The following is a 21,487-nucleotide window of genomic DNA, read 5'->3' as shown; positions in this document are numbered from 1 at the left end:
TCCAAGAAGGGAGGAGACAGGAAGCGTTTGCTGTAAAGCCGGGGTTGGGGGATAAGACAAAGGGAGCATTGGGGTGAGATGGGCTTAGCTGGCTCTGGGGGCAAGGAGGAACTGCCTTTATCAACCCCCAAGCATGAGGAAATTGTTCAATTTCCTCACCAACTGATGGCAGCTGTGACCCCTTCAGCTGTGGCTTTCAAACCCTAGGCTGGGTGCTGTAGCCAGAGGCTTGAGTGAAAGCATTTCAGGCCAGGCCAGGCCCGAGGGTCCTGCCCCGTGTCTCACCTGCAGAGCAGGAGTAGGACTCTGCTGTCTTCAGAGGGGGTCTGGACACCTAGCAGCTTTCCTCTTGTTCCCCACCTGTCTGGAGAAGGGGAACAGGGCAGCAGGTATCTCTGTGTGCCATGATTCCACAGCCTCTGTTAACGCCCCTTGGGCTTCTGGCCTTCATGCAAATTGTATCTCAGCTGTCAGGGCCTGAGGGAAGTGATTCCCCCCCCCCCGCCCGCCCCTACTTTGGGTGAGCAGGGTTGGGCTTGCAGAGAGCCTGAGTTCAGTCCCTGCTCTGCCACTGCCATGCTCTGTGAGCATGAGCGGGTCCCTTTGCCTCTCTGTACCTCAGTTTCCCCAGCTTTAACCTAGTTCAAGCGCTGCGAGATCTGATGAAAGGCTCCATATGAGCACGGTTGTATTTCTACAGCCCTGCATGCTTGTCCTTGTATGGCCCTTAGGATCACAGCCCCTACGCTGCACCCAGTTTCTGATGAATGCAAAGAGCACAAGCTCCAGTAACAAGGAATGTGCCCGTCAAACAACCTGCTTCCCTGTTGTGCCCTACCTGAGGAAGGTCGGCCTAAAGGTTAGGTGAGGCCCTGCAAGTCCAGATGGTGGATCCTGTTCCCAGCCCTAGTGCTGCCTCTACGAGTGATGCTGGGTCATAGAGTCACAGCGTTTAATGCCAGAAGGGACCACTGACCCCCCCCCACCCTAAACGCAACCACCGAACTGAGACCAGCTCACTGCAGGGGCTGGGGGGGCAGGTGGGAGTGAGTGAAGTGCACTAGTGCCCGAGGCCCCCCGGGGCAGGAAGATGTGTGATACACCTAGATAATTCTAGCAAGTGACCCACACCCATGTGCTGCAGAGGAAGGTGAAAACCACCGTCAGTCTGACCTGGGCCCTCCCTGCGGTCTCCTCTCCAGCCCTGGCCCACCCTGTGTCCTGTCTCCAGCGTCCCCTCTCCAGCACGGCCCTCCCCGTGTCCCCTCTCCAGCCCCGGCCCACCCCGTGTCCCCTCTCCAGCCATGGTCCCCTCTCCAGCCCCGGCCCACCCCGTGTCCCCTCTCCAGCCCCGGCCTTCCCACTGTCCCCTCTCCAGCCCCAGCCCTCCCCGTGTCCCCTCTCCAGCCCTGGCCCACCCCGTGTCCCCTCTCCAGCCCTGGCCCACCCCGTCTCCAGCACCAGCCCACCCCCTGTCCCCTCTCCAGCCCTGGCCGACCCCCTGTCCCCTCTCCAGCCCTGGCCCACCCCGTGGTCCTGTCTCTAGCCCTGGCAATCTCTGATGCTTCAGAGGAAGGGGATTAAAAAAAACCCAAAAAGCAAACCCGGGGGGGTGGGGGGGAAATCCCTTCCAGACCCCTGCAGGTGGTTGGCTGGAAGCCTGAGGTCCCTTCACTTCCGTGCCTCAGTTTCCCCGGTGTGGCCGGGGCTGGCTGAGCCCTGCCCGGGCTGGGTGTTTGCAGAGCCCCGGGCCCGCTCCCCGCTTTGAAGGCGGGTTTTAAAGCCTCCGAGGCAGCGACTCGCCGGGCTCCCCCCGGCCGGGACCGAGAGCCGGGGCCGGGGCCGGGCTGGCGCCTGTCCCAGGCGGGTGGGGGGGTCCGCGCTGCCCAAGGGTCTTGGCCGGCAGCGGGGCGGGGGGTAACCGAGCGGTGCGGGGCCGGGGTAGGTCCCGGGCGGCGGGATCAGTGTGTCCCGGCCGTCAGCAGCGCAGCCATGGGGCGCATCGAGTGGGCCATGTGGGCCAACGAGCAGGCGCTGGCGTCCGGGCTCAGTGAGTGGGGCGGGGGAGCCCCCCGGGCGGGGCGCTGGGGGCCCCGGGAGCGGGGCGGGGGGCGATTGGGGGGTTAGGAGAAGGGGAGCTGGGGGGCAATCGGGGATTCGGGGAGGGGAGCTGAGCTGGGGGAGAAGGGGAGGGTGAGATGGAGATTAGGGGATCTGGGGGAGAACTGGGCTAAGGGAAGCTGGGGAGGGGGTGTGGGAGGGCTGCCAGTGGGCAGGGAGCTGGGGAGGGGTGTGGGAGGCTGGCAGGGAGCTGGGGAGGGGCTTAGGGGCCTGGCAGTGGGCAGGGAGCTGGGAGGGGTTTAGGGGCTGGCAGTGGGCAGGGAGCTGGGAGGGTATGGGGGCTGGCAGTGGGCAGGAGCTGGGGAGGGGTTTAGGGGCTGGCAGTGGGCAGGAGCTGGGGGTATGGGGGGCTGGGAGTGGGCAGGGAGCTGGGGGGTAGGGTTTAAGACGGGTTCTTAAACTGGGGGTTGGGACCCCTCAGGGGGTTCACGAGGTTATTACATGGAGGTTGTGAGCTGTCAGCCTCCACCCCAAACCCCGCTTTGTCTCCAGCATTTATAATGGTGTTACGTATATTAAAAAGTGTTTTTAATTTATAAGGGGGGGTCACATTCAGAGGTTTGCAGTGTGAAAATGGGTCACCAGTACAAAAGTTTGAGAATCTCCGGTTTAAGAGAAGGTCTGAAGTGGCTGCCTTTCCCCAGGGTCATTCCTGGGGGAGGGAGCCTCTGCCCTGCAGGGTCTGTGATGAGCAAAGCCCACTCCTCGTCCGGGCATTTCCCAAGCTGCTGTGTTCCTCACCGGAGACCCAGTCTCAGCCTCAGGGGGCCTGGGCGAGCACCCATCACCCTGCAGCTCTGGGCAGCCGCAGTGGCTGGGGCTGAGCTTGAGGAAGTGAAAAGAATAAAAAGGGGAAGGAAGCGACTGGGCTGTTTCTCTTCTGTTCTCCTCTTGCTTAATGAGTCTCTTCCATTGGCCCGATTAGCATCTGGTAATAAAATGTTCATGAAAACTCCACTGCAGGGTGGGTACAGGGCTTGCGCCACCAACTTCACTTCTCTATAGAAATCAGAGTGAACTGGGTTTCTCTGGGGACTTGCTCACAGGAGAGAGCTGCCGTTCAGCCCCCTAACTTGAATGCAGTTACCCCAGGGTAAAGATGCTTGAAACCAGTATCGCTTTCCTGCGCAGGAAGGGAAATAAATACCCCTACTGCTACGGCACCTTTATCCTGGGATAGCGGCGTTCACACTGCGAACGACACCCCGCGCCGACACGGGGATATGGGAACACTTGGCAGTGGAGCCAGGCCTCAGTTTGACACCTGGCGTGGGGCTGAGTCCCTTGGGAAGAGCGTTTGTACAGGGATTTTTTTCTTCCAAAGTGTTCTTGAGCTAGGAGTTGGGATCCCTCCAGTGCAGTGGTTCTCAGCCTGTTTCTCGTTGCGGGCCGCATGCAGTATTACCTGTCCGGCCCTGAGGATGTCACATGCAGCCCCGTCTGCACACAGCTGCGGCCCACAGGCCCCAGGTTGAGAACCGCTGCTCCAATGTATAAATTCACTAGATCTGCCCTGCTGACACCTCAGCTTCTTCCCCCCCAGCCGTGACGTGGGTGTGAACTTTGCTTAGCTGCCGTCCAGAGAGACAGTACGGCACCATTGTGACACTTCGATTGTTGTGGAAGTCGCTAGAAGTGGAGAGAGAGTGGGTGGGAGGGAAGAGATGGGTGAGCTGGGAGCCTTTTGCTTCTTGGTTACTGGGTGTTGTTACCATCAGGTGATTGTAGCCACCAGGTTACATTTACGGTCTAGTTCCCGTGGACAGCTGGTCATCACAAAATCCACCATCAGCCTGACACCCATGCTGGCAGTGAGGCTTAAAACCAGTAGCTGGAAAGACTGGCCTTGGGGGTGAAATTCTGGGCCCACTGAAGTCAGTGGCAAAACTCCTGCCAATGTTGCTGGCACTGGGATTTCACCTTCAGGGTATGTTGGTGCTGCAGCAGGGAGGGTAGGTAGACCTGAGCTAGCTTGCTAAAAATAGCAGTGTGTCTGGGGGGGAAGGGGGGCCAAGATTATGGGCTAGCCACCCACAGACTGTCTCGCCTGGGCACGTACTGGGGCATCTAGCCCATGCCGCTGCCACGCTGCTGTTTTTAGTGAGCTGGTTCGATCTAAGATAGCTCAGTTCTGCCTATGCACACTGCAGTCCGCCTCCCGATGGAGTGTGGTACCCTGTGTCTCCTGCCACCTCCATGGTGGTGCCTCCAGCTTGTGCCAATGGGGACGCGAGTGCAGAGCAAAGGAGCTGGGGATAAATGAAGGAGCTGGGAGCTGCCAGGCCAGCACCAGCCTGAAACTCAAACCCACCAATGGCCAGTTTATAAATGTGCAACGCTGCATGCAAAATACACGTCTTGGGGGCCAGGCGCGTAGGCGTTCCAGTCCGGATCAGACGCAGGGTCCAGCTGGTCTGGGAGCCTGTCTCTGGCAGCGGCCAGTGCCAGATGCTTCAGCGCAAGGTGCCTTGTAGTTGGCAGTGAGGGACTCGCCTGTCTGCAGGGAAGGCTGCCTCTCGGTCCATCACGTTTACGGCCTGAAGCAGGCGTGGTTATAGCACGTGGCTTTTACTCCTTACACCTGCTAGCTGGGTAACGATGCGTGGCGGTGTGCCTAATTAGCGATTGGCGCCTAATTAGCGATGCGTGCATGTCATTATCTGAGTTGTGGGCTCTGCCGTGGTAACTGCAAATTAGACACGCCTAACGAGTTAAAAGAAAGGCCCCAAAACATGCAGGGGGGGGCAGCATTGCATTTACGGGTCACAAGTCGGGCCATGCCTTGGGGGGGGTGAGAGAGGGTTGAAGATGGGGGTGGGGGTAGATTAAGCTACTTATTGAGCCTTGGGCCTTTTGGGCGTATTTTTTTCTGCTTAGACACGAAAAATCCTGAGGCATCTGTTAGTGTAAAAGGAACCGAATCCAGTGAACGGATCCTGGCAACGGGGCTGTTTGATTTGTTCAGCTAGAAATCACGCCCTAGAGTGGGTGCTGCGCGGCAGGGTTAGTCGCCTCCGCTGAGGCTTGGAGAATGTCAGGGCTGGGTTTGTTTGGGTTTTTAAGCGAGGAAAGAATGTGATGGGCTGTGCGGGAAACAAGGAAGTTTCTTAACGTTGGGCCTGCCTCTGAGAGTAGCACGTCCTCCCTTAGACCTAAACCCTCCCTCTGGCTGGCTCTGGGCTTTCACGCCAAATACGCTGGCCCGGGTCAAGTCCAGTGAGTAAAGAGCCAGGCAACTTCTGTCCCTCTGCTCCCACTTCTGACCTGGCTGATGGGAAAGGGCAAAGTGGGCGTCCCCGGTGCACTAGCTGGGGCTTTAAAAAGCCACCTCTGGACTGGCTTGACCAGAGTGAGAGCTGCATTCCCGCCCAGGTTGCCATGGACACGTGACCTTCACAGGGGACCACTCCTGCAGAACTGGCTCTGCTTTGGGGCAATGTGAAAATGCCCAGCCAGGCTGCTGCTGTCCGGCACATTCAGGGCCCAGCTCCTGTGTCCTCGCTGGGCCAGCCTGGCAGTGGGGTTTTCTGCTGTGTGAGTTGGAGAGGTTCTGGCTGTGCTGGTGGCTTCCCATAACACCCTGGGAAAGTCCCCCTGCTGATTCCCAGCCAGCGTGTCTGGGTAACCAGCCAAGTCTCTTCCTCCTCTTCCTGGTGAAGACTCCAGCTGGGTTCAATGCTTGGCTCGTGGCAGGACTCACTTCCGGGCAGGTGCCCATGCAGTGATGGTTCCCCTCATACTGGGTTAGCGTAGCCCCTGCAGTAACTGAGGCGGATGCCCTCTCAAGGGGCCCTCTCCACTGGTGCCTACGGCTGAGTGCTCCCCGTAACTCTCACCCGAGTTCATCCTTCCTCACCCTCCTGCCGCCTCACCCCAACCCTAGCTCCAGCCGAGGCTATTCGGTGTCACTTTCCCTGCAGTGACGTGTGCCTGCCCCAGCGTGCCAGACGCAGCTCCACATGGTGCCCTCTACCCTGGTGGCGTTCTTACATTTAAATCCGTCCTTCAGCTTCGGTTGAAGGCGGTTTGCAGGTGATTTCTCCTGTCCATGGTGGCTGGCCCAGCGTAGCCGGGGCTGTGCTGAAATGCCATGGCCAGGCCAGAGGCTGGAGTGTAACTGACCAAACAGCGGCGCTTGTGGCGTCTGACTCCCTGGTGCAAAGACCAGCTCTAATGACCTGGCTTGAGCCCCAGAGTGTGTTTGGATTGTTATTTCTCCAGCTAAATTTGTCACAAGTTGTGGTGACCTCTTTGGACGTGATCAGATGGCAAAAACCCTCTCAGGTTGGGTCCTGTTTCTGGCTCTTACCTCCCGGGGAGAGGCTTTGATTTAAAATCTTACCCAGGCTCAGTCTGTGGTGTGATACTGGCTGGGGGAGGGAGCCGCAGCGGGGGCAGTTTGAGGCTGTGCAGCCCGTGGGGGGCTATTTCGCTAATGCATAGAACCGTGTCTCTGTAAACAGACAGAAACGACCTGGCGTGGCATGTGGGGCGCTCAATGAATGGCTAGACCTGGGATTAACTATCGCTGTGGAGCAGAGTAACATGGGGACAGAGCCTGTTCCGGGCGCAGAGGAGATCAGCTGTTGGGTACCACTAGGACAGAGTGTGGGGACGTTCACTCTGATTTATTAACTTCCTCCTCTCTCTCTCCCTTGTCTCTTAGTTCTAGTGACGGGAGGGATTGTGGCGGTAGCCGCTCAGTTCAAAGGGTGGCCGTTTGCTGCCTATGCCATGTATCCTTTTCCAGAACCGCCATCTGGCCTCAGGCTCCCCAGACATCTTGCTGGCGAAGATCTCCGGAGGCTGCATCGTCCTGGCTTTGCTCACCGCAGCTGTAGTTTAAAAGGGTGCCAGCTGTCGGGAGGTTGGCAGTCACTGGAAAAGCTTTTGCAATGTCACAAAGTCAAAATGAAGAGATTGGGGTGGGGCATTTCAACTCCACTCCCCCTCCGGTACTAGAAACCCAAAAGCAGCCGCTTTGGGGCCAGTGTATTGGAAGAAGTGGAACTTACTATAAACAAACAGTGAAACTGACTAGCCGAGTTCCATGGTTTAGCCCAGGGGTAGGCAACCTATGGCACGGGTGCCGAAGGCGGCACGCGAGCTGATTTTCAGTGGCACTCACACTGCCCAGGTCCTGGCCACCGGTCCGGGGGACTCTGCATTTTAATTTAATTTTAAATGAAGTTTCTTAAACATTTTAAAAACCTTATTTACTTTACATACAACAATAGTTTAGTTATATATTATAGGCTTATAGAAAGAGACCTTCTAAAAACGTTAAAATGTATTACGGGCACGCGAAACCTTAAATTAGAGTAAATAAATGAAGACTCGGCACAGCACGTCTGAAAGGTTGCCGACCCCTGGTTTAGCCGTTGAAGTGCCCAGCTGCTGTGGCTGGGTTTGTAATGAGGCTGGGGAATTGTCCTCTGGTTAATAACCTTTGTGATTCTGTGTGCTAAAGCAGGGGTATCCAATCCTCACGCTTCAGGGGCAAACTCATCTCGTCTCTCCCTTCCCTTCCCCCTTCTGGGGTCAGTCAGCTGTTGTTACCCTCTGCCTGTCATTGCTTAGCTGGCCAACATTATGGGCTTTTTCTTACCTCCCTCTGGAACATCAGGCATTGTCCACGGCCACAGGTGGGATCCTGGATTTGATGGGCTGATCTGGACTGGCCAGCCCTAGGCTGCTGCAGCTGGCAGCAGAAGTTCCCCAGGGCGGATGCTGCAGTCGAGGTCCCATCCAGGCAGCGTATGTGGGAGGGAGATGGCAAAAGGCTGCTCTTGACCCCATGGGCTATCGTGGGTCTGTGCTGCACGTTATGGGCTGCTCCAGTTAGGCTGCGTAGACCAAGGGGGTGGGGGTGCTAAGAAGCTATTTTCCTTGACTGGCCCCCTGAGAGCGGCTGGGGTCTTTGTCTGCTTGCTGGAGTACCCCCGGGGGAAGCGGAAAAAGGGCTCTACCATGGAGAGATGGTAAGTACTCCCCTGCCTTCACCTCCAGCTCTGTGTGATCTCGCAAAGGGGATTTTCTGGCTTTCAGTCCAGCCCAAACTGACACCTCATGTTGCAGCCCTCCTGGCAACGGAATGGCATGGAGAGCAGAGGCAATGTGCTCAAAGCTGAAGAAAGGAAACGGTGTCTTAAGCCATGGAGAAGTAACCAGTGGAACTCACTGCAACATGATATTAAGGCCAAGAGCTCAGCGGGGTCCTAAAAAAGGGATTTCGACATGGGCAGGCTTGAAAAAGCAGTCGTAGTTAGATTAGATTGGATAAAACCCGATAAATCCTCATGCTTCAGGGCATTAGCCAGCAACTCACTGACAAGGGTTAGGAAGGAACTCTCCCCTATGGACGGGGTGATCCTTAATGCCCGCGATGGAGTTTCTCATCCCTTCCTCTGAAGCAGTTGGTGCTGGTGGAAGACAGGTTATTGGGCTAGCTGGACCTTAGGTCAGATCCAGTCTGGCAATTGCTATGTTCTTCAGGCCTAGAAGGGCCAAAATGTGCCTCCTCCTGCTCCAACAGGAGAATCTCCGAGCAGTATGGGGGTTATGACACATGGCTGAACAGCTTTATTCTACCAGCAGGATGGCGTGCTAGATAAGGTCTCACCCTGCCAGCAGTGGAGAGTTTCCATGGCAGTGAAGCATGACTCGGCTGGGGTTAAAAGCCCAAAATATAGCCATGGCCCTGAATTCATGGCTGGAGGGACTCTGAGGGGTTTTGGAGAGGAAGTCGTAAGGGAGCTGGAGTGGCTGAACTGGGCTTGCATCTCTGGGTATCACAGCCCTGCAGCCTCATGTCCAGGATGCTGACCCCCTCCATAGCAGCAGGGTTTTCTCTGCCCTGTCTGGCTCCCTGTCACATTGCAGTTCAGATCCCCAGAGTGCCAGGGGCTGCAGGTCACTGCCCTGCTCGCTGGTCGTTGGTGATCAGGTAGGAGGAGACTTCTGCGCTCCCACAAGGTTTTCCACTGCCTAGGTGAGCATGTTAGATCCTGAGGATAGAGGGGGCAGAGAGAGGGGCACGACACAGGGCAGATTGGGAGCGGAGGGAAGGCTGCCCTTCTGTGTCATGTGCCCCATCCTCTGTGGGAATCCCATGCCTTTCTGACCCCCCTTCCCTGTGTGCTCTCTCTCTCTCCACCCCATGCAGTGGCCAGAAGTACTTGACAGCCGTGGTGAAAGTTTTTGGGCCGATCACTAGGAATTACTACGTCCGGGCCATCCTGCATGCTGCGTAAGTCGTGTGTGTGTGTGTTTCTCGCAGCCCAGGCTGTCCTCTCCACTGCCAGCTCCTACCCGGGGTTACTTTTAACCATGTCTCAGTACACACATGCCTGATCCCGAGTGAGACCCTGCCCGGCTTGGATCGAGTGGTGGCACTGAGAGGTTGTGCATAGCCAGAGGGGATGGCTTCTCTCTGTAAGCACCAGATTTGAAATCCCTCATCCCCTCTCGCCATGGAGTCAGATCCCCATAGGGTCGGTGTAACCGTCACCCTTCTAACATCAATCTGAGCCCACGACTGCTCTGGGTGAATGAGAGCGCCTGTGTGCACTGTCCCAAGACTCTTTGTTTTCAAGCAGTGGTTCTCCCATGATCTGGCCCAAAGTTTTCCCTTTCCTCTGCTGTAAGGCAACACAGAGTGCCGCAGTGGGCTGCTGCCCTCCACCCCAGAGGTGGCTGCATTTCAGTGGGGATGTGTGCGTTGCATGGAGTTTGGGATGTGCTCTGCCAGCCTTCAGAATGGGAAGCGTGAGACGGTTTCATTGATTTGGGGATGGGAAGCCACCCGTTGCTCTTGGCAGGGGCTGGTTTCGTATCCATTCCTGCCTCCTGGATGTCAAACGGCGGGCGTCTCCCCAGCTTCAGTTCACGGGGAGTTTATGTGAACGGACTGCTCCGCCCGCTCAGGAATTCTCCCGGGTTGTGGGCGGGGCTTGGGTTTGGTTCTGAGCCCGTGGAGAAGAGTCTGCTCCAATCCCCCAAAGGTTACAGCAGGGAGAATCCAGGAATGGACAGTGAACTGTTCCTGCTAAACCCACGCTGGAGATTTGGGGTTGGCACCCTACCCAGCCTGTCCCTGTGCCCCCTGTGCCAGGCGCCAGCTCCCCCATAGCAGACAGGCTCTTTCTGTCTGGCCAGCCACAGAGAGAACCAGGGATTTGACTCACCAGCTGAGGGAACGTTAGATTTCTGGGTAAACAAAAAGCCTGGATTCTGCGGAACGCATCAGAAGCCACAGAGAGAACCAGCTCTCCGGTGCGCTACCCACAGACCTTTGCTTCCCCCTTGCGATACCCACAGACCTTTGCTCTTAATTTATTTGGAGGCTTGTCTTCAAAGCTTTCGGCTGGAGTTAAATCTCGCTCTCTCTCAGTCTTGCAGTGCCTGCGGGTTTCCTGTTATCCACCATTCTGGGCACGGCGTGTTTGGGCATAGCAAGTGCCATCTATTTATTGGTAAGTACCCAGTGCTGTCAGCTCACCTACCTTGTTAGCCCTCCGGGGGCTTATTCCTACAGAGCAGCTGCTTGGGGGCTTGGTTTTCTCAGAATGGCACCAGGCAGCATGTGTCTTTCTACTCCCCCTGCATGTTTCACACCTCTCCTCATCTTCTGTTCCCCCCCTGGTGGTGTGGTCTAGTGGTTAGAGCATGCGAGAGGCAGGACTCTTGGGTTCCATTTCTGGGTCTAGTGATTAGAGCAGGGGACTGGGACTCCTGGGTTCGTGTCCTAGCTGCCACTGCTTCTCACCGGATTGGTGCGTGCCTCAGTTTCCCCATCAATAAACTGGATGGTATTTAGCTACAGCCCCCCAGGAGGGGTTAGTTAGTTAATACTCATACAGAGCTGGCGGGGTGTCAGGTGGAAGGTAGGAGATGCAATAGCCTCCTTTGCTTCCCCTAGGTCTGATGGAGAAGTTTCTCTGCCAGGCGCTGAGTGCCCCCTGCTGGCTAACTCGAATGCTGAGCGTTCTGGGTCCCTAAAGCCTCCCGGTGCATGGAGTAGGGCTGGCCGGCAGAGGCGCCCGTTGTGTGACTGGGAGCTGGTGGGGGGTGGTAGCTGTGTGTGGGGTTCCTAACATCATTGCTTCTGCCCTGGTCCTGAGGGGGGCTCTCTGGAGGTGGGCCGGGGAAGGGGTGACTCGGCTCTCACTGCTCTGCGGGGGCTGCTTTGCAGGCTGCGCTCCGCGGCGAGGAGTGGAACCCCATCGAGCAGAAGCCTCAGGAGCGGCCGCCGGTGGGAGGAGGCACCATCAAGCAGCCCCCGAGCATGCCCCCGCCGCGGCCGCCCGCAGAAACGCGCAAGAAGCCGCCGGCAGAGTTGGCCGGCCAGGAGAATCCCATCCCGGTCACCGTTGAGGCAGAGTAACGCCTCAGCCCCGCGCTCTGCCTGCAGCCGGGCGCCCCCACTGCCAGCTCCGAAGCCTGATGCCCCCTTCACAGATGCTCCCTCCCGGGATCCAGCCTGCTCCCCATCCCCTCGGACAGCCAGTCCCCCCCCAGCTCTAGAGCCCAGTCCTCTTCCCGTCACCCCTTCACACTACAGCCCACTCAGGACCCCCTGGCGTCACAGAGCCCAGCAGCCTCGGTGCTCCTTTGCACAGTGCAGGGCTGTGGGGCCCACTCTGCCCATAGGGGTGTGGGGGGGTCGGGGGCGGCTGTCTCCTGCTGGGCCCCTCCCCTGAACGGGGGCGTGGTCGTGCCGAATGGCATCCCTTCATTGGATTGTCTCCTTTTGATACGGTAATAAAACGAGTGAAGCAATCACTGATCTCTCTGCAAAGGAGGGGGTTGTGGCTGGGCGGGGCGCAGGTTGTGCAGCCAGGTGGGACCCCCCAGGCCTTGCATTTTCCACCTCGTCTTGTTCTGTCGGTGCTAAGACACCCGGACCCTGCCCCATCCCCCTCGGGTACCAGGGCATCCCGTCCGCGCCTCATCTGCATTTCCTCAGGCGCCAGCTGCTGTTGGCATGGCCAGCCTCAAAGCACGGGTTACAGGGAGAGCCCCTTTCGGGCCGCTCCGGGGGCAAGATCTTCACGGAGAAGCCAGGGTGCTGCGTGAAGTGGTCACTCGCTCCCCTGGCTCTGGCTTTGCCAGCAGGGTGTGGGGGGCAGGGGCGGGATGCTGGCTGCTGGGGGAAGCCCAGCGTCCAAGGGGATCTCTGCGGGAGGGAGGGCTCCTGTAGGCAAGGGGTGCTGGGAGGAGGTTGAGTGTGGTCCCTGCGTGGGGTGTCTCTCTCACCCAGCTCCAGGCCCACCCCCTTCCTCTGCTGGCTACCTGATGGGGCTGGGGGTGGGTGGGGAGGCAGAGAGTGGGGTGGGGGCTGGTGCTGGGATGGGGGTCAGAGAGCCAGGTCAGGGGAGGAAGGGGTCCTTCCTCAGCCCCCTGCGAGGAGAGCGCCAGAAGCAGCGGGGCTTCCCCTGGGGCCTGAGCAGGGTTGGGGGGGGGTCCCCCAGCCCCGGGCACTCGCTGGGGCTATGCTGCGGGTAGGGTCCCAGTCTGGTTGAATTGGTGCCGCAGTTGGTGGGTCTGGGCTGCAGGGGGCGCTGTGGCTTGCTGCTATTCAGCCAGGGCAGCACCAGCTGTGAGGGCAGCAGGAGCCGAGATGCGGCGGGGGGTGATGTGGGGAATGGGGGGGGGTGGGGACAGGTGCTAGGATTTCCCCCATCCCAGTAGGGCAGCACAGGCCCGTGGAGCCCAGGCCCGGTTTGGCCAGCAGTGAGGATGCTGGGGTGAGGGGCCGGCTGATGTCCTGTGGGCCCAGGATGGATGGTGCACGGGCAGTAGGAGCCGTGGAGGGGAGGGCAGCCGGCCCCTGGCCCCTGAGGGCCAGTGAGCTCCCATGTGGGGCTAGTGTCTGCGTGGGCATGGCTGTGCTAGCCCCTGGTTGCTACGTTCAGACGGGGCACTGAACGGCTGGCACAGCGCAACGGCCCTGGGCACTTCGGGCCGGGGGGGGGGCAGTGGATCCCCCCCCTGCCCTGACCTTGGGTCAGCACTGGTGTCCGGCAGGTGAACACCACCGTGGCCCAGGAGGAAATGAGCCGGGTTTCCTTTCTCATCCCCCAAGGCAGCTAGTGTCTCCTCTCCTTGCATCAGACTAAAATCAGTGCCCGAGCCATGACTCACCCCAGGTTCCCCTCCGGGGCCTAGCCCGTCCTCCCCTCGCCCAGGCAGGACTGGCCTGGAACAGCTCTGTAGCCCGTTCCCTGACCTCAACCCGCTCACCCCGCTGCTATTGGTGCCAGCGCTCTGTGCTGAAGTGGCACCATTGTAAGTGTCAGGGTTGCACCAGGCTGGTTGCATCATGGCCTGGATCTTGGCAGGAAGGGCCCGTGCAGCAGTTGGGGTGCCAGAGGTGGTGTGCCAGGGGTTTGGGCTGTGCCCCACGCAGCGCGGTGCCGGCACTGTGGGCTGGCCACACACCCGGCCACCGTCCTGTGGCCCTGTCAGCTCCGCCCGGGGGTACCCGCCCCTGCCTCAGAGCCGCACACCCGGCCACCGTCCTGTGGCCCTGTCAGCTCCGCCTGGGGGGTACCCGCCCCTGCCTCAGAGCCGCACACCCGGCCACCGTCCTGTGGCCCTGTCAGCTCCGCCTGGGGGGTACCTGCCCCTGCCTCAGAGCCACACACCCGGCCACCGTCCTGTGGCCCTGTCAGCTCCGCCCGGGGGTACCCGCCCCTGCCTCAGAGCCGCACACCCGGCCACCGTCCTGTGGCCCTGTCAGCTCCACCTGGGGGTACCCGCCCCTGCCTCAGAGTCACACATGTAGACACTGGGCTTAGGTACCATGTCAGCAGTTGGGCAGGTTGGGGGGGGGGCAGGGGGCGCCACCTGAGCCAGCCAGGGGGGTGATACCGGGGTGCGCGCTAAACCCTGCTGCTCTCTGGGAGTTTGGGGTCTGGGCTGCTCTGCCTCTCGTAGTGCCTAGGACACTGTCCGCCTTTGCCTCTTAGCCTTTAACCCCGGGGGTGGGGTGTACAGTGGGACCCCCCCCCCCCGGTTAACACCCCGCCCCACCGGAAGGGCACGACCCCCCTCATCTCCAGTTGGTGCCCTAACTGCTGGGCTCTGGGGGCGTGCTGCCCTGCAGCTCCACAGGCGGCCCTCTGGCAGCTATTGTACTGGGGCTTGGAGGTGGGGGGGGGGGCTCGCTGCTGCCCCCTCCCCCGACTGCGTGCCCTCGCCCTGGGCTGAGTCATGTGGGAGGTGCCCCCCCCCGGGGTCCTGCGGGCGCTGCAGCCCATGCCTGTAGGTGAGCTATGAGCCCCCCCACCCCCCCGCCATGGGCGACTCAGGAGTGGGGGGGCGGGGGGGACATCCTCTGGCTTCGTGCAGTGCTCTGGGGCGTGCGCGTCGGGACCGCTGGGAACGCGGCTGCGCAGCGACAGACCCAGAGGTGCCATGTGACTTTAGGGGGTCTACGCTGTGCAGTGGCTGCTGAGCAGGGGCTTGATTCTGGGATTTAGCCACTGAGGTGTCAGGTGCCTAATGCCCTTTGGGCTCTAGCCCGAACAAGACAAACCTGATTATTCGTGACAGTGACAGTGAGGCTTGCACGAGCCCCCCCCCCCCCAACACCTGGCAGCCGGGTACTAAGCCCTCCGAGGCAAAGCGTCTGGTGCTGCGTGGTAGGGCCTAGCGCCTTCTCCCCCTGTCACTAAGGCCAGCACGACACCAGCGTTGGGTCCATCGCCAGCAGACACTTCACAGCAACACGGTCCAGTGTGTAAACCACGCCAGACGAAAGGGCCCCGTGGGTGAGAAGCCGTCACATGACCCATTCAGGGGAATGGTGCGCCCATGCCTGCCGCAGTCTGGCCCTGTTCTGAGTCAGTGGCACAAACAGAAATAAACCCTAGAGCCTTTGGAAACGGCAAAACACACGTCTCATGGCCCTTTTCTATAGCCTGCGGCTGGCCATTTGCGGCTCTGTTCCCAGCATGCCCGCCGCCTGCGCAGGAAAGCCTGGGTAGGCATGCTGTTGCACTCCCGTGGCGTGCTGGTTACGGGGCCTGCTTTTGACAAACGTGTGCCCCTCGAAGGGGCGCAGAGCCGGGTACTAAGAGTGTGGGAGCTGTGGCGTTGGTCAAACATGGCTGGATGCTCCGGGCTGGCAGGTCAGCCACACCAGCTGTTGCGCTGGACTCTGACACGACCAGGTGTGGAGCGCAGGTGCTGGGCTTGGCTAAAGCATGTCGCCATACAGCCACCACAGTAATTAAAGTGGTCGTGCACAGCCACACTTGCTCCATCTGTTGGCAGTGTGCGCCCTCCCGCCCCAGAACACTGACATGGGACAGCAGTGAGGAGAGGGGGCTGGTCCATTCGACACCCCCCCTCCCCACCCCCTGGCCCCAAAGCTGTCAGCTGGGCATCAGCTCACAACTGGACCTGCTCACCCCAACAGCCTGCGCTTCTCAGCTGGGTGTGGGCTCAGAGCTGTGAGCCCTTCCCTCCCCCTCCCCCTCCCCGGCCTGGTACTGCCAGCCCAGGCTTCCATTTCACAGCAGGGAGTGTATTATTTCCATCCCTTACTGGGAGGCAGTAGCAGGGGCTGGGGAGTGCTCACAGCTGTGCCCCCAGCACCCCGCTGACAGCTTGGGCTGGCAGTGCCAGGGCTTGGGGGTGGGCGTTGAGCCCTCGTGGGCCTGACCACCAACCACCGATGTAAGTCACACAGGGGCTACACAGATGCTGCGTCGTCCTGCCTACGCCAATGTGAAAGTGACGCGGTAGCGTCGTGATGGCGGTGTAACGGGCCACTTACTTCGGCGTGGACGTGGCCATAACTAGGGTGCCGTAAGCGCCCTTTCGGTGCCCGAACGCTGTAACATAGCCCCCCCCACTGCGCCATGTCATGCTCGTGCCATATGAGGCCGCTGGCGAAAAGTCGCGGGCGCAAGGTAGGCCAGGAGGCCGCTAGTGGGCTTGGCCAGGAGCAAACGAGGGAAGATGTGCACGTGTACCAGGTGGGGTCGGCGCTGGGCTGTGGGCTCAATGCACCGACGAAGGACCGCCTGATCCAGAGCCCTGCTGCCCTTTCCTGAGGGACTAGCCCAGGCGTCAGGCTCACTGTTTTGCGCCCCCACAAACACAGACACGGTCTGGCTCGCCCTGGGTGGCTTGGCCCATCCCCTCATTAGGACATTCCCTAATTAGGCCGGAGTTCCAGCACGCCAAGCTGGGCCTGTCATTCCTCTCCTTGTTCATCAGGCACGGCCCTCGGGTGGCCTCCGGAGCCCCTTTCGTTAGGCCTCAGCCGCCTCTCTCCTTTTCATAGCCCGCCTCGCCCCACGCACCGGCACGGGCTGGGGCAGCCAGAAGCACGTGCCAGCGGCTGAGCTCACACCCTGGGTAGAGGTGCTAGCCCTGCCTCTCCCTCAAATGACAACAGCAGTTCTCCAAGTCACCCCTAACCTCACTGAGGCCCTCTTGGGCAGCACAGCTGAGTGCCGAACTCTGCCCAGCCTCCCTGCGGGGCGGTGGGCTGCGCTGCACCCCCAGAACCCAGTGCGGTGGCCACACCCCCTCTCGCACTTCCCATGCTCTGATGGGGGCAGAGCAGGGTTGCACGGGTCAGCCCCACAGGGCGCGCCTATGCCAGGGGTGTTTTCCCAGCAGCAATCGCACAAGGAGGCAGCACGTTACCCAAGGGCTGGTCTGCGCTTGGGAGCTGATTAGCATCGTCGTGGGACATGGCCAAAGCGTCACCGCTGCCTGGCAGTGTAACAGACAAGGCTGAGCCCTGGACACGTTCCACAGGGAAATCAAATTTTATTGGCTGGCGTTTCTGCTACTTCCCCAGCCTCCCACACCAGAGAAATTACATCAGCGGCTTTCAACAAATCAGCAACATTCCAATCCAGGCAATATTAAATAGCGCGGCTCAACAGTGACACAATAAATAAAATGGCTTGGCATAAATAATAATAATAATAATTAGGTCTTATCACACACTCACCAGAATTCACAATAAATGGAGCTTAAATAAATAGATTTTTCCCCTCTGTAGCTTGGAGGGCTGGGGAGGGAGAGCGCCCCCTAGCCACTTTCAAAAGCAACAGCAGCAGCTGGTGCAAAAGAAATGGCCCAGTCTTGGCTCCAGCTGGATGCTGGGCTGGCCGGACGCTGTGGGGACTGAGCACACGTCTGGCCACTTGCTTCGCTTACAAGCCACAGGTGTTGCTTTTCAAGGGCATGTTGATGCTCATGCGGGATTATAGGCACTGCCCAGCGCCAACATGGCCAGAACACCTCACTGATGTCCCACTTGGAGGGCCTGATTTCCAGTGCAAGACTTCAGGCTGTGGCTAGTGTGAGACAGACCGGGGGGGTGGATCTGGCACAGTGATTCTCGGTGGAGGAGGCCTAACGGTGAGCCCCTCCCGCCCTGGGGAACAGTATCACCGGCATCTCATTGCCATAGCATTACCTCCTCGTGGTTACAAGGGTGCGGGCACCTCCGCCTCTGGGGACGGCATCTCCCATCAAATAGAAATAAATAAATAACCAATAAATACACAGAACAAATCAGCGTCACGGCTGGCTGGCCCCGACCCCTTTCGGCCCAGCTGGGGGCCATCTGGGCAGGACGCAGCCTTGTACTAGGCCATGGTTCCCTGCGTTGCAGCGTCAAGGGCGGCTGCAGGGGACTGCAGGTCTCCCAAGCGGCTGGGAATGCGCAGAGCACAGGCAGGCCGGGCTCCAGAGCAGGGCTGATCGCCCCATGTCATAGCTTGCTGGCCAGCCAGCGTGCTTGGGTTTGACAGGAAAGTACAGGCGAGTCCCCGGCCCACAGAGCATCTTAAGGCTGCAAAATGAAGCAGCAAGGACAATGCTAGTCAGTACGCACTGCTTCCTGCAGGGCAGAGTTAAGGCTATGGAGGCAACCCCCGCATTGCTTCACTGTGCAGCCTTTCCTGCCAGGCTTTTCTGGCTGGAATTTCATATGTTTTGGGGGCTTTTTGTAAAAAAAAATGAGCCCTGGCCTGCTCTCTGCTAGAGAGCAGCGCCTGGCACAATGTGTGCAATCTGCAAGGAAGATGTGCTTGCCTAGCTCCATATGACCCCTCCTCCTCCCATCACATGCACCTTCTAGCTACCGTGGGGAAGGAGGCAGGACCAGCTAGGCACGAGGTCTGTAATAAACACAAGAGCATTAGAATGAGCCCTCCAGCAGGCTAGTGGCCTGTGGCTACTGCCAGTTGCTTCAGAGGAAGGAATACATTCCCTCTCTTCTCCCAAGAGATGCACCTAATTGTGCAAAACTCTAGCCAGGAGGAAATTCCTTCCTGACCTCTCTAACTGACAGTCAGGTGGTGCCCTGAAGCATGAGGATTCACAGCTCTTTTCACTGCATGTCCAGCTTGCAAAGCACCTGCAGCTCAATCTTGGCAGCTGAAGGTTTGGATTTCAGGAGCACCAGGTGGCAGGCTGAAATCCAAATCCCAGGACAGCTAGCTGGTTGGGCAGGTCTCGCTAGGGACAGGGAAACGGTTCCATAGGGCCTACAACTGAAATAAATAGTAAGTGCTTTAAAACAAACATACTGGTCGGTGTGACATGGTCACAGTAGGGGTCTGGGGTTAAGATGCTGGAAATCAGCTGGCTCCATGGGAGCTCTGCTGCTCCAGCACCTGTCACGTGCTCAGCCGCTGGACCTGGGGAGGACACAGGTGCAGCCGACTGGCACCTTGATGTAGTCCACCTCCAAGGCAAAGGTCCCAGGGCTGGCATTGTGTGGGCACGGCTTGCGGCGAAGCACCATCATGGTCTGGTGCATGGGCACAGAGTTGAGTGAGGACGTCTCCCGGCCTGTCTTGACGTCAATGCAGCCGGTGCACAGGCACTCGGCGAAGGCAAGCTTCTGCGGGTAGCGGTTCTCATCCTCATCGATGCTGCGGGAGAGGAGAAGGGTCACGCCATGCTCTGGGCAAGGCAGAGTTAATGCAACCCCATCCCCCTTGGCATGGCGGAGGTGTAAACAATCAACAGGTCTGTTCTGTGATTCTCTTGCAGAGATTTAACAGCTGGGGAGATTTGCTCCAGGACCACAATGGACTTTTTCTCTCAGAGATCCCCTGTGTGTCTCTCTCTGGATTGGGGGTTCCTACGACTCTCCTGGGGCTCCAGGTGACCACAGATCAGTTGTTCCTTAGCAACTGTCCGTTCCCTTGTGGCTCCCTGGCTGGGGAGGAACGGGATGGGAGTGCTTTGCTCCTGTTTTGTGCAGGTGAGAACCCACGACCCTAGTTCTGCTGAGGGAACCCTCTCCACCTATCAGCCCTACTGGGGATTTTCATACGGAGCCGGTTGGTCTTCGAATGAAAAGGACCAGCGCCAGCCATGCTCAGACGGCATCCGGTGCATTCGTGGGGCTGTGAGAACACTAGCGAGGGGCAGCTAGCATCAGCCCGTTCCCCAAGAGAGGAAACCGAGGCACAGCTAGGGGAAGAGGTGTGCCCACGGTCACGCTGGGTGGAGGGGTGAGTAGCTGAGACTCAAGCCCAGGAGAGCTGAGATCACTAGCCCGCACGACCCCCTACTCAAGCCTGCTAGGCTCAGAATGCTGCCAGGTATCACTATCTAAGGTTCCTCCCCATGCACACCCTGCCCAGCCAGGGCGGCCCGTGCCTACCGGTATCTCCAGGGAGAGAGGGAGCGCTCGTTGGGCTCGCTGTTGACGGTAGCCTGGAGCTGCAGAGCCGGGCACCCATCTACTTGGCGCTTGCGTCTCTGGCCTCCTTCCTGCTGCATCTTTTCCAGGTGTGGCACCAGCTGCACGGGGGCGTATCGGTCCCACTTCATGGTCCTGCTCACAAAGTGGGTGGGCAGCTCCCCGGCCTGCAGCTGCTCCTGGCTGAAGCAGTGGTGGTGGTGGTGGCGCGGGTGATCCTTTGCCCGCTTCTGGGCTTGGCCGGCCGGCAGCGAGAGCAGGAGCAGGGCGCACAGCACCCCCTGATGGACAGAGACGGGGGACGATAAGTGCATGTAGCCGAGCAGCCTCCCCAGGAGGGACATCCCGCAACAGCCCGGGGGACACCGCCAGAAAACGCACTCCCCTCTGCAATCATTGCCGGCTTCCCCATGAGCCCGACGCCTGGGGCAATACAGTCCCATCCCCCCAGACCCAGAGTACGGTCACAGCTGCCATTACATTTTATCTACACAAACATCTACACAATGGACTGCGCATATTCCCCCAGGCCTGTACAAACATACAGTGTGTAGGTGTATACACCCCGCTCCGCACACAAACACGCAGCTTATGTATGTACCCACACTCCTCTACACATAGTGTGTGTATATATGTACACACACACAGAGCATATATATATGTACCCAGATTGCTCTACACAAACATAGTGTGTACATATGTACACCCCCCCGCCATGCACACACACTGCTCTACACAAACATAATGTGTATATATGTACACACACCCCGCCATGCACACACACCTCTCTCCACAGTGTGTATATCTATGTACACACACCGTTCTACACAAACCTACAGTGTGAGCAGAGCCTGCTATGTACCCACCCACCTACGCTAATTCCGCTTAACTCCTGACCCTCTTTGCCTCTCAGCCTTCCTGGCCACTGCCTCGCTCCCAGCGTGCCCGGAGAGCCGCACTGGCATGGGTGCCAAGCCAGCCCAGGCACTGCGAATCCCTGGGCTAAGAGCTGGCAGAGGCAGCCGCCTTACCACGCTGGCTGAATCCATGGAGGAGTGGGCAGACCAAGTGCCTTGGAGCAGGTGATGTGTCCTCAGGCTGAGGAGCGTCTTTTCTCTCTGCTGTGGCTCTCCCTAGGCCGGCTGCTGCTGCCCTCAGGGGTGGTAGGTGCAGTGACAGTGGCCAGGTCTCTTGCTGCCTGAGTTTATATAGTGACCCGTGGAGGTGATGTACACACACCTGGAAACTCCAAACACTCAGCCTCGCTTCCTCCTCCCATTTCACCTCAGCTACTTCCTCTTCGGCAGGGTAGCAGCTAATTGAGTCTTTTCCTTTATTCTGCAATCTGTTAATCATTGGCTCAGCACCTTAGGGACGAGGTGGCCTGGGACAGGCTGCGGGGGTAACGGGGGGAGTCCTGTTTACAGGCTGTCACCTCACTGCTAGTCCCCACATGTGGCTCTTTCACCTTCCTCTGGAGCTTGACCCAGGGACCATGTGTTTGATTTGGGCGGCAGAGGAAGCTGTGCCCCTGCTGAGCTCACAGGGGGTGTGTGTGTCCCATGGCTCATTTCCCGCGTTGGCTTTGGCGACTGCCACTTGGGATGAGCTGTCTGACTCGCCGCTAGGGCAGACAGAGGGGTCTGGGTTTGGATTTGGGTGGGCGGGGGC

At 59.1% G+C, this 21,487-nt stretch overlaps 2 protein-coding genes across 2 annotated transcripts; one reads left to right on the top strand and one right to left on the bottom strand.

Moving 5' to 3' along the window:
- The first annotated feature begins 1,943 nt into the window (after positions 1-1,943).
- LOC120384842 (cytochrome b-245 light chain) lies at positions 1,944-11,901 on the top strand. Its single transcript, XM_039503945.1, has 6 exons — positions 1,944-2,050; positions 6,788-6,857; positions 8,028-8,102; positions 9,287-9,370; positions 10,514-10,595; positions 11,315-11,901. Exons 1-6 carry the CDS (start codon positions 1,993-1,995, stop codon positions 11,504-11,506), a joined length of 561 nt encoding a protein of 186 aa, XP_039359879.1. The 5' UTR covers positions 1,944-1,992; the 3' UTR covers positions 11,507-11,901.
- A 5,046-nt stretch (positions 11,902-16,947) lies between these two features.
- Positions 16,948-20,934, bottom strand: IL17C (interleukin 17C). Its single transcript, XM_039503662.1, has 3 exons — positions 20,848-20,934; positions 19,778-20,097; positions 16,948-19,037 (listed from the first exon to the last, which is right to left on the bottom strand). Exons 1-3 carry the CDS (start codon positions 20,863-20,865, stop codon positions 18,788-18,790), a joined length of 588 nt encoding a protein of 195 aa, XP_039359596.1. The 5' UTR covers positions 20,866-20,934; the 3' UTR covers positions 16,948-18,787.
- Positions 20,935-21,487: the final 553 nt, after the last annotated feature.

Source organism: Mauremys reevesii, linkage group 16, assembly GCF_016161935.1.
Source record: "Mauremys reevesii isolate NIE-2019 linkage group 16, ASM1616193v1, whole genome shotgun sequence".
Taxonomy (NCBI): domain Eukaryota; kingdom Metazoa; phylum Chordata; order Testudines; family Geoemydidae; genus Mauremys; species Mauremys reevesii.
Note: the sequence above shows the minus strand (reverse complement) of the source record. Positions and strands in the feature narration are given on the sequence as shown.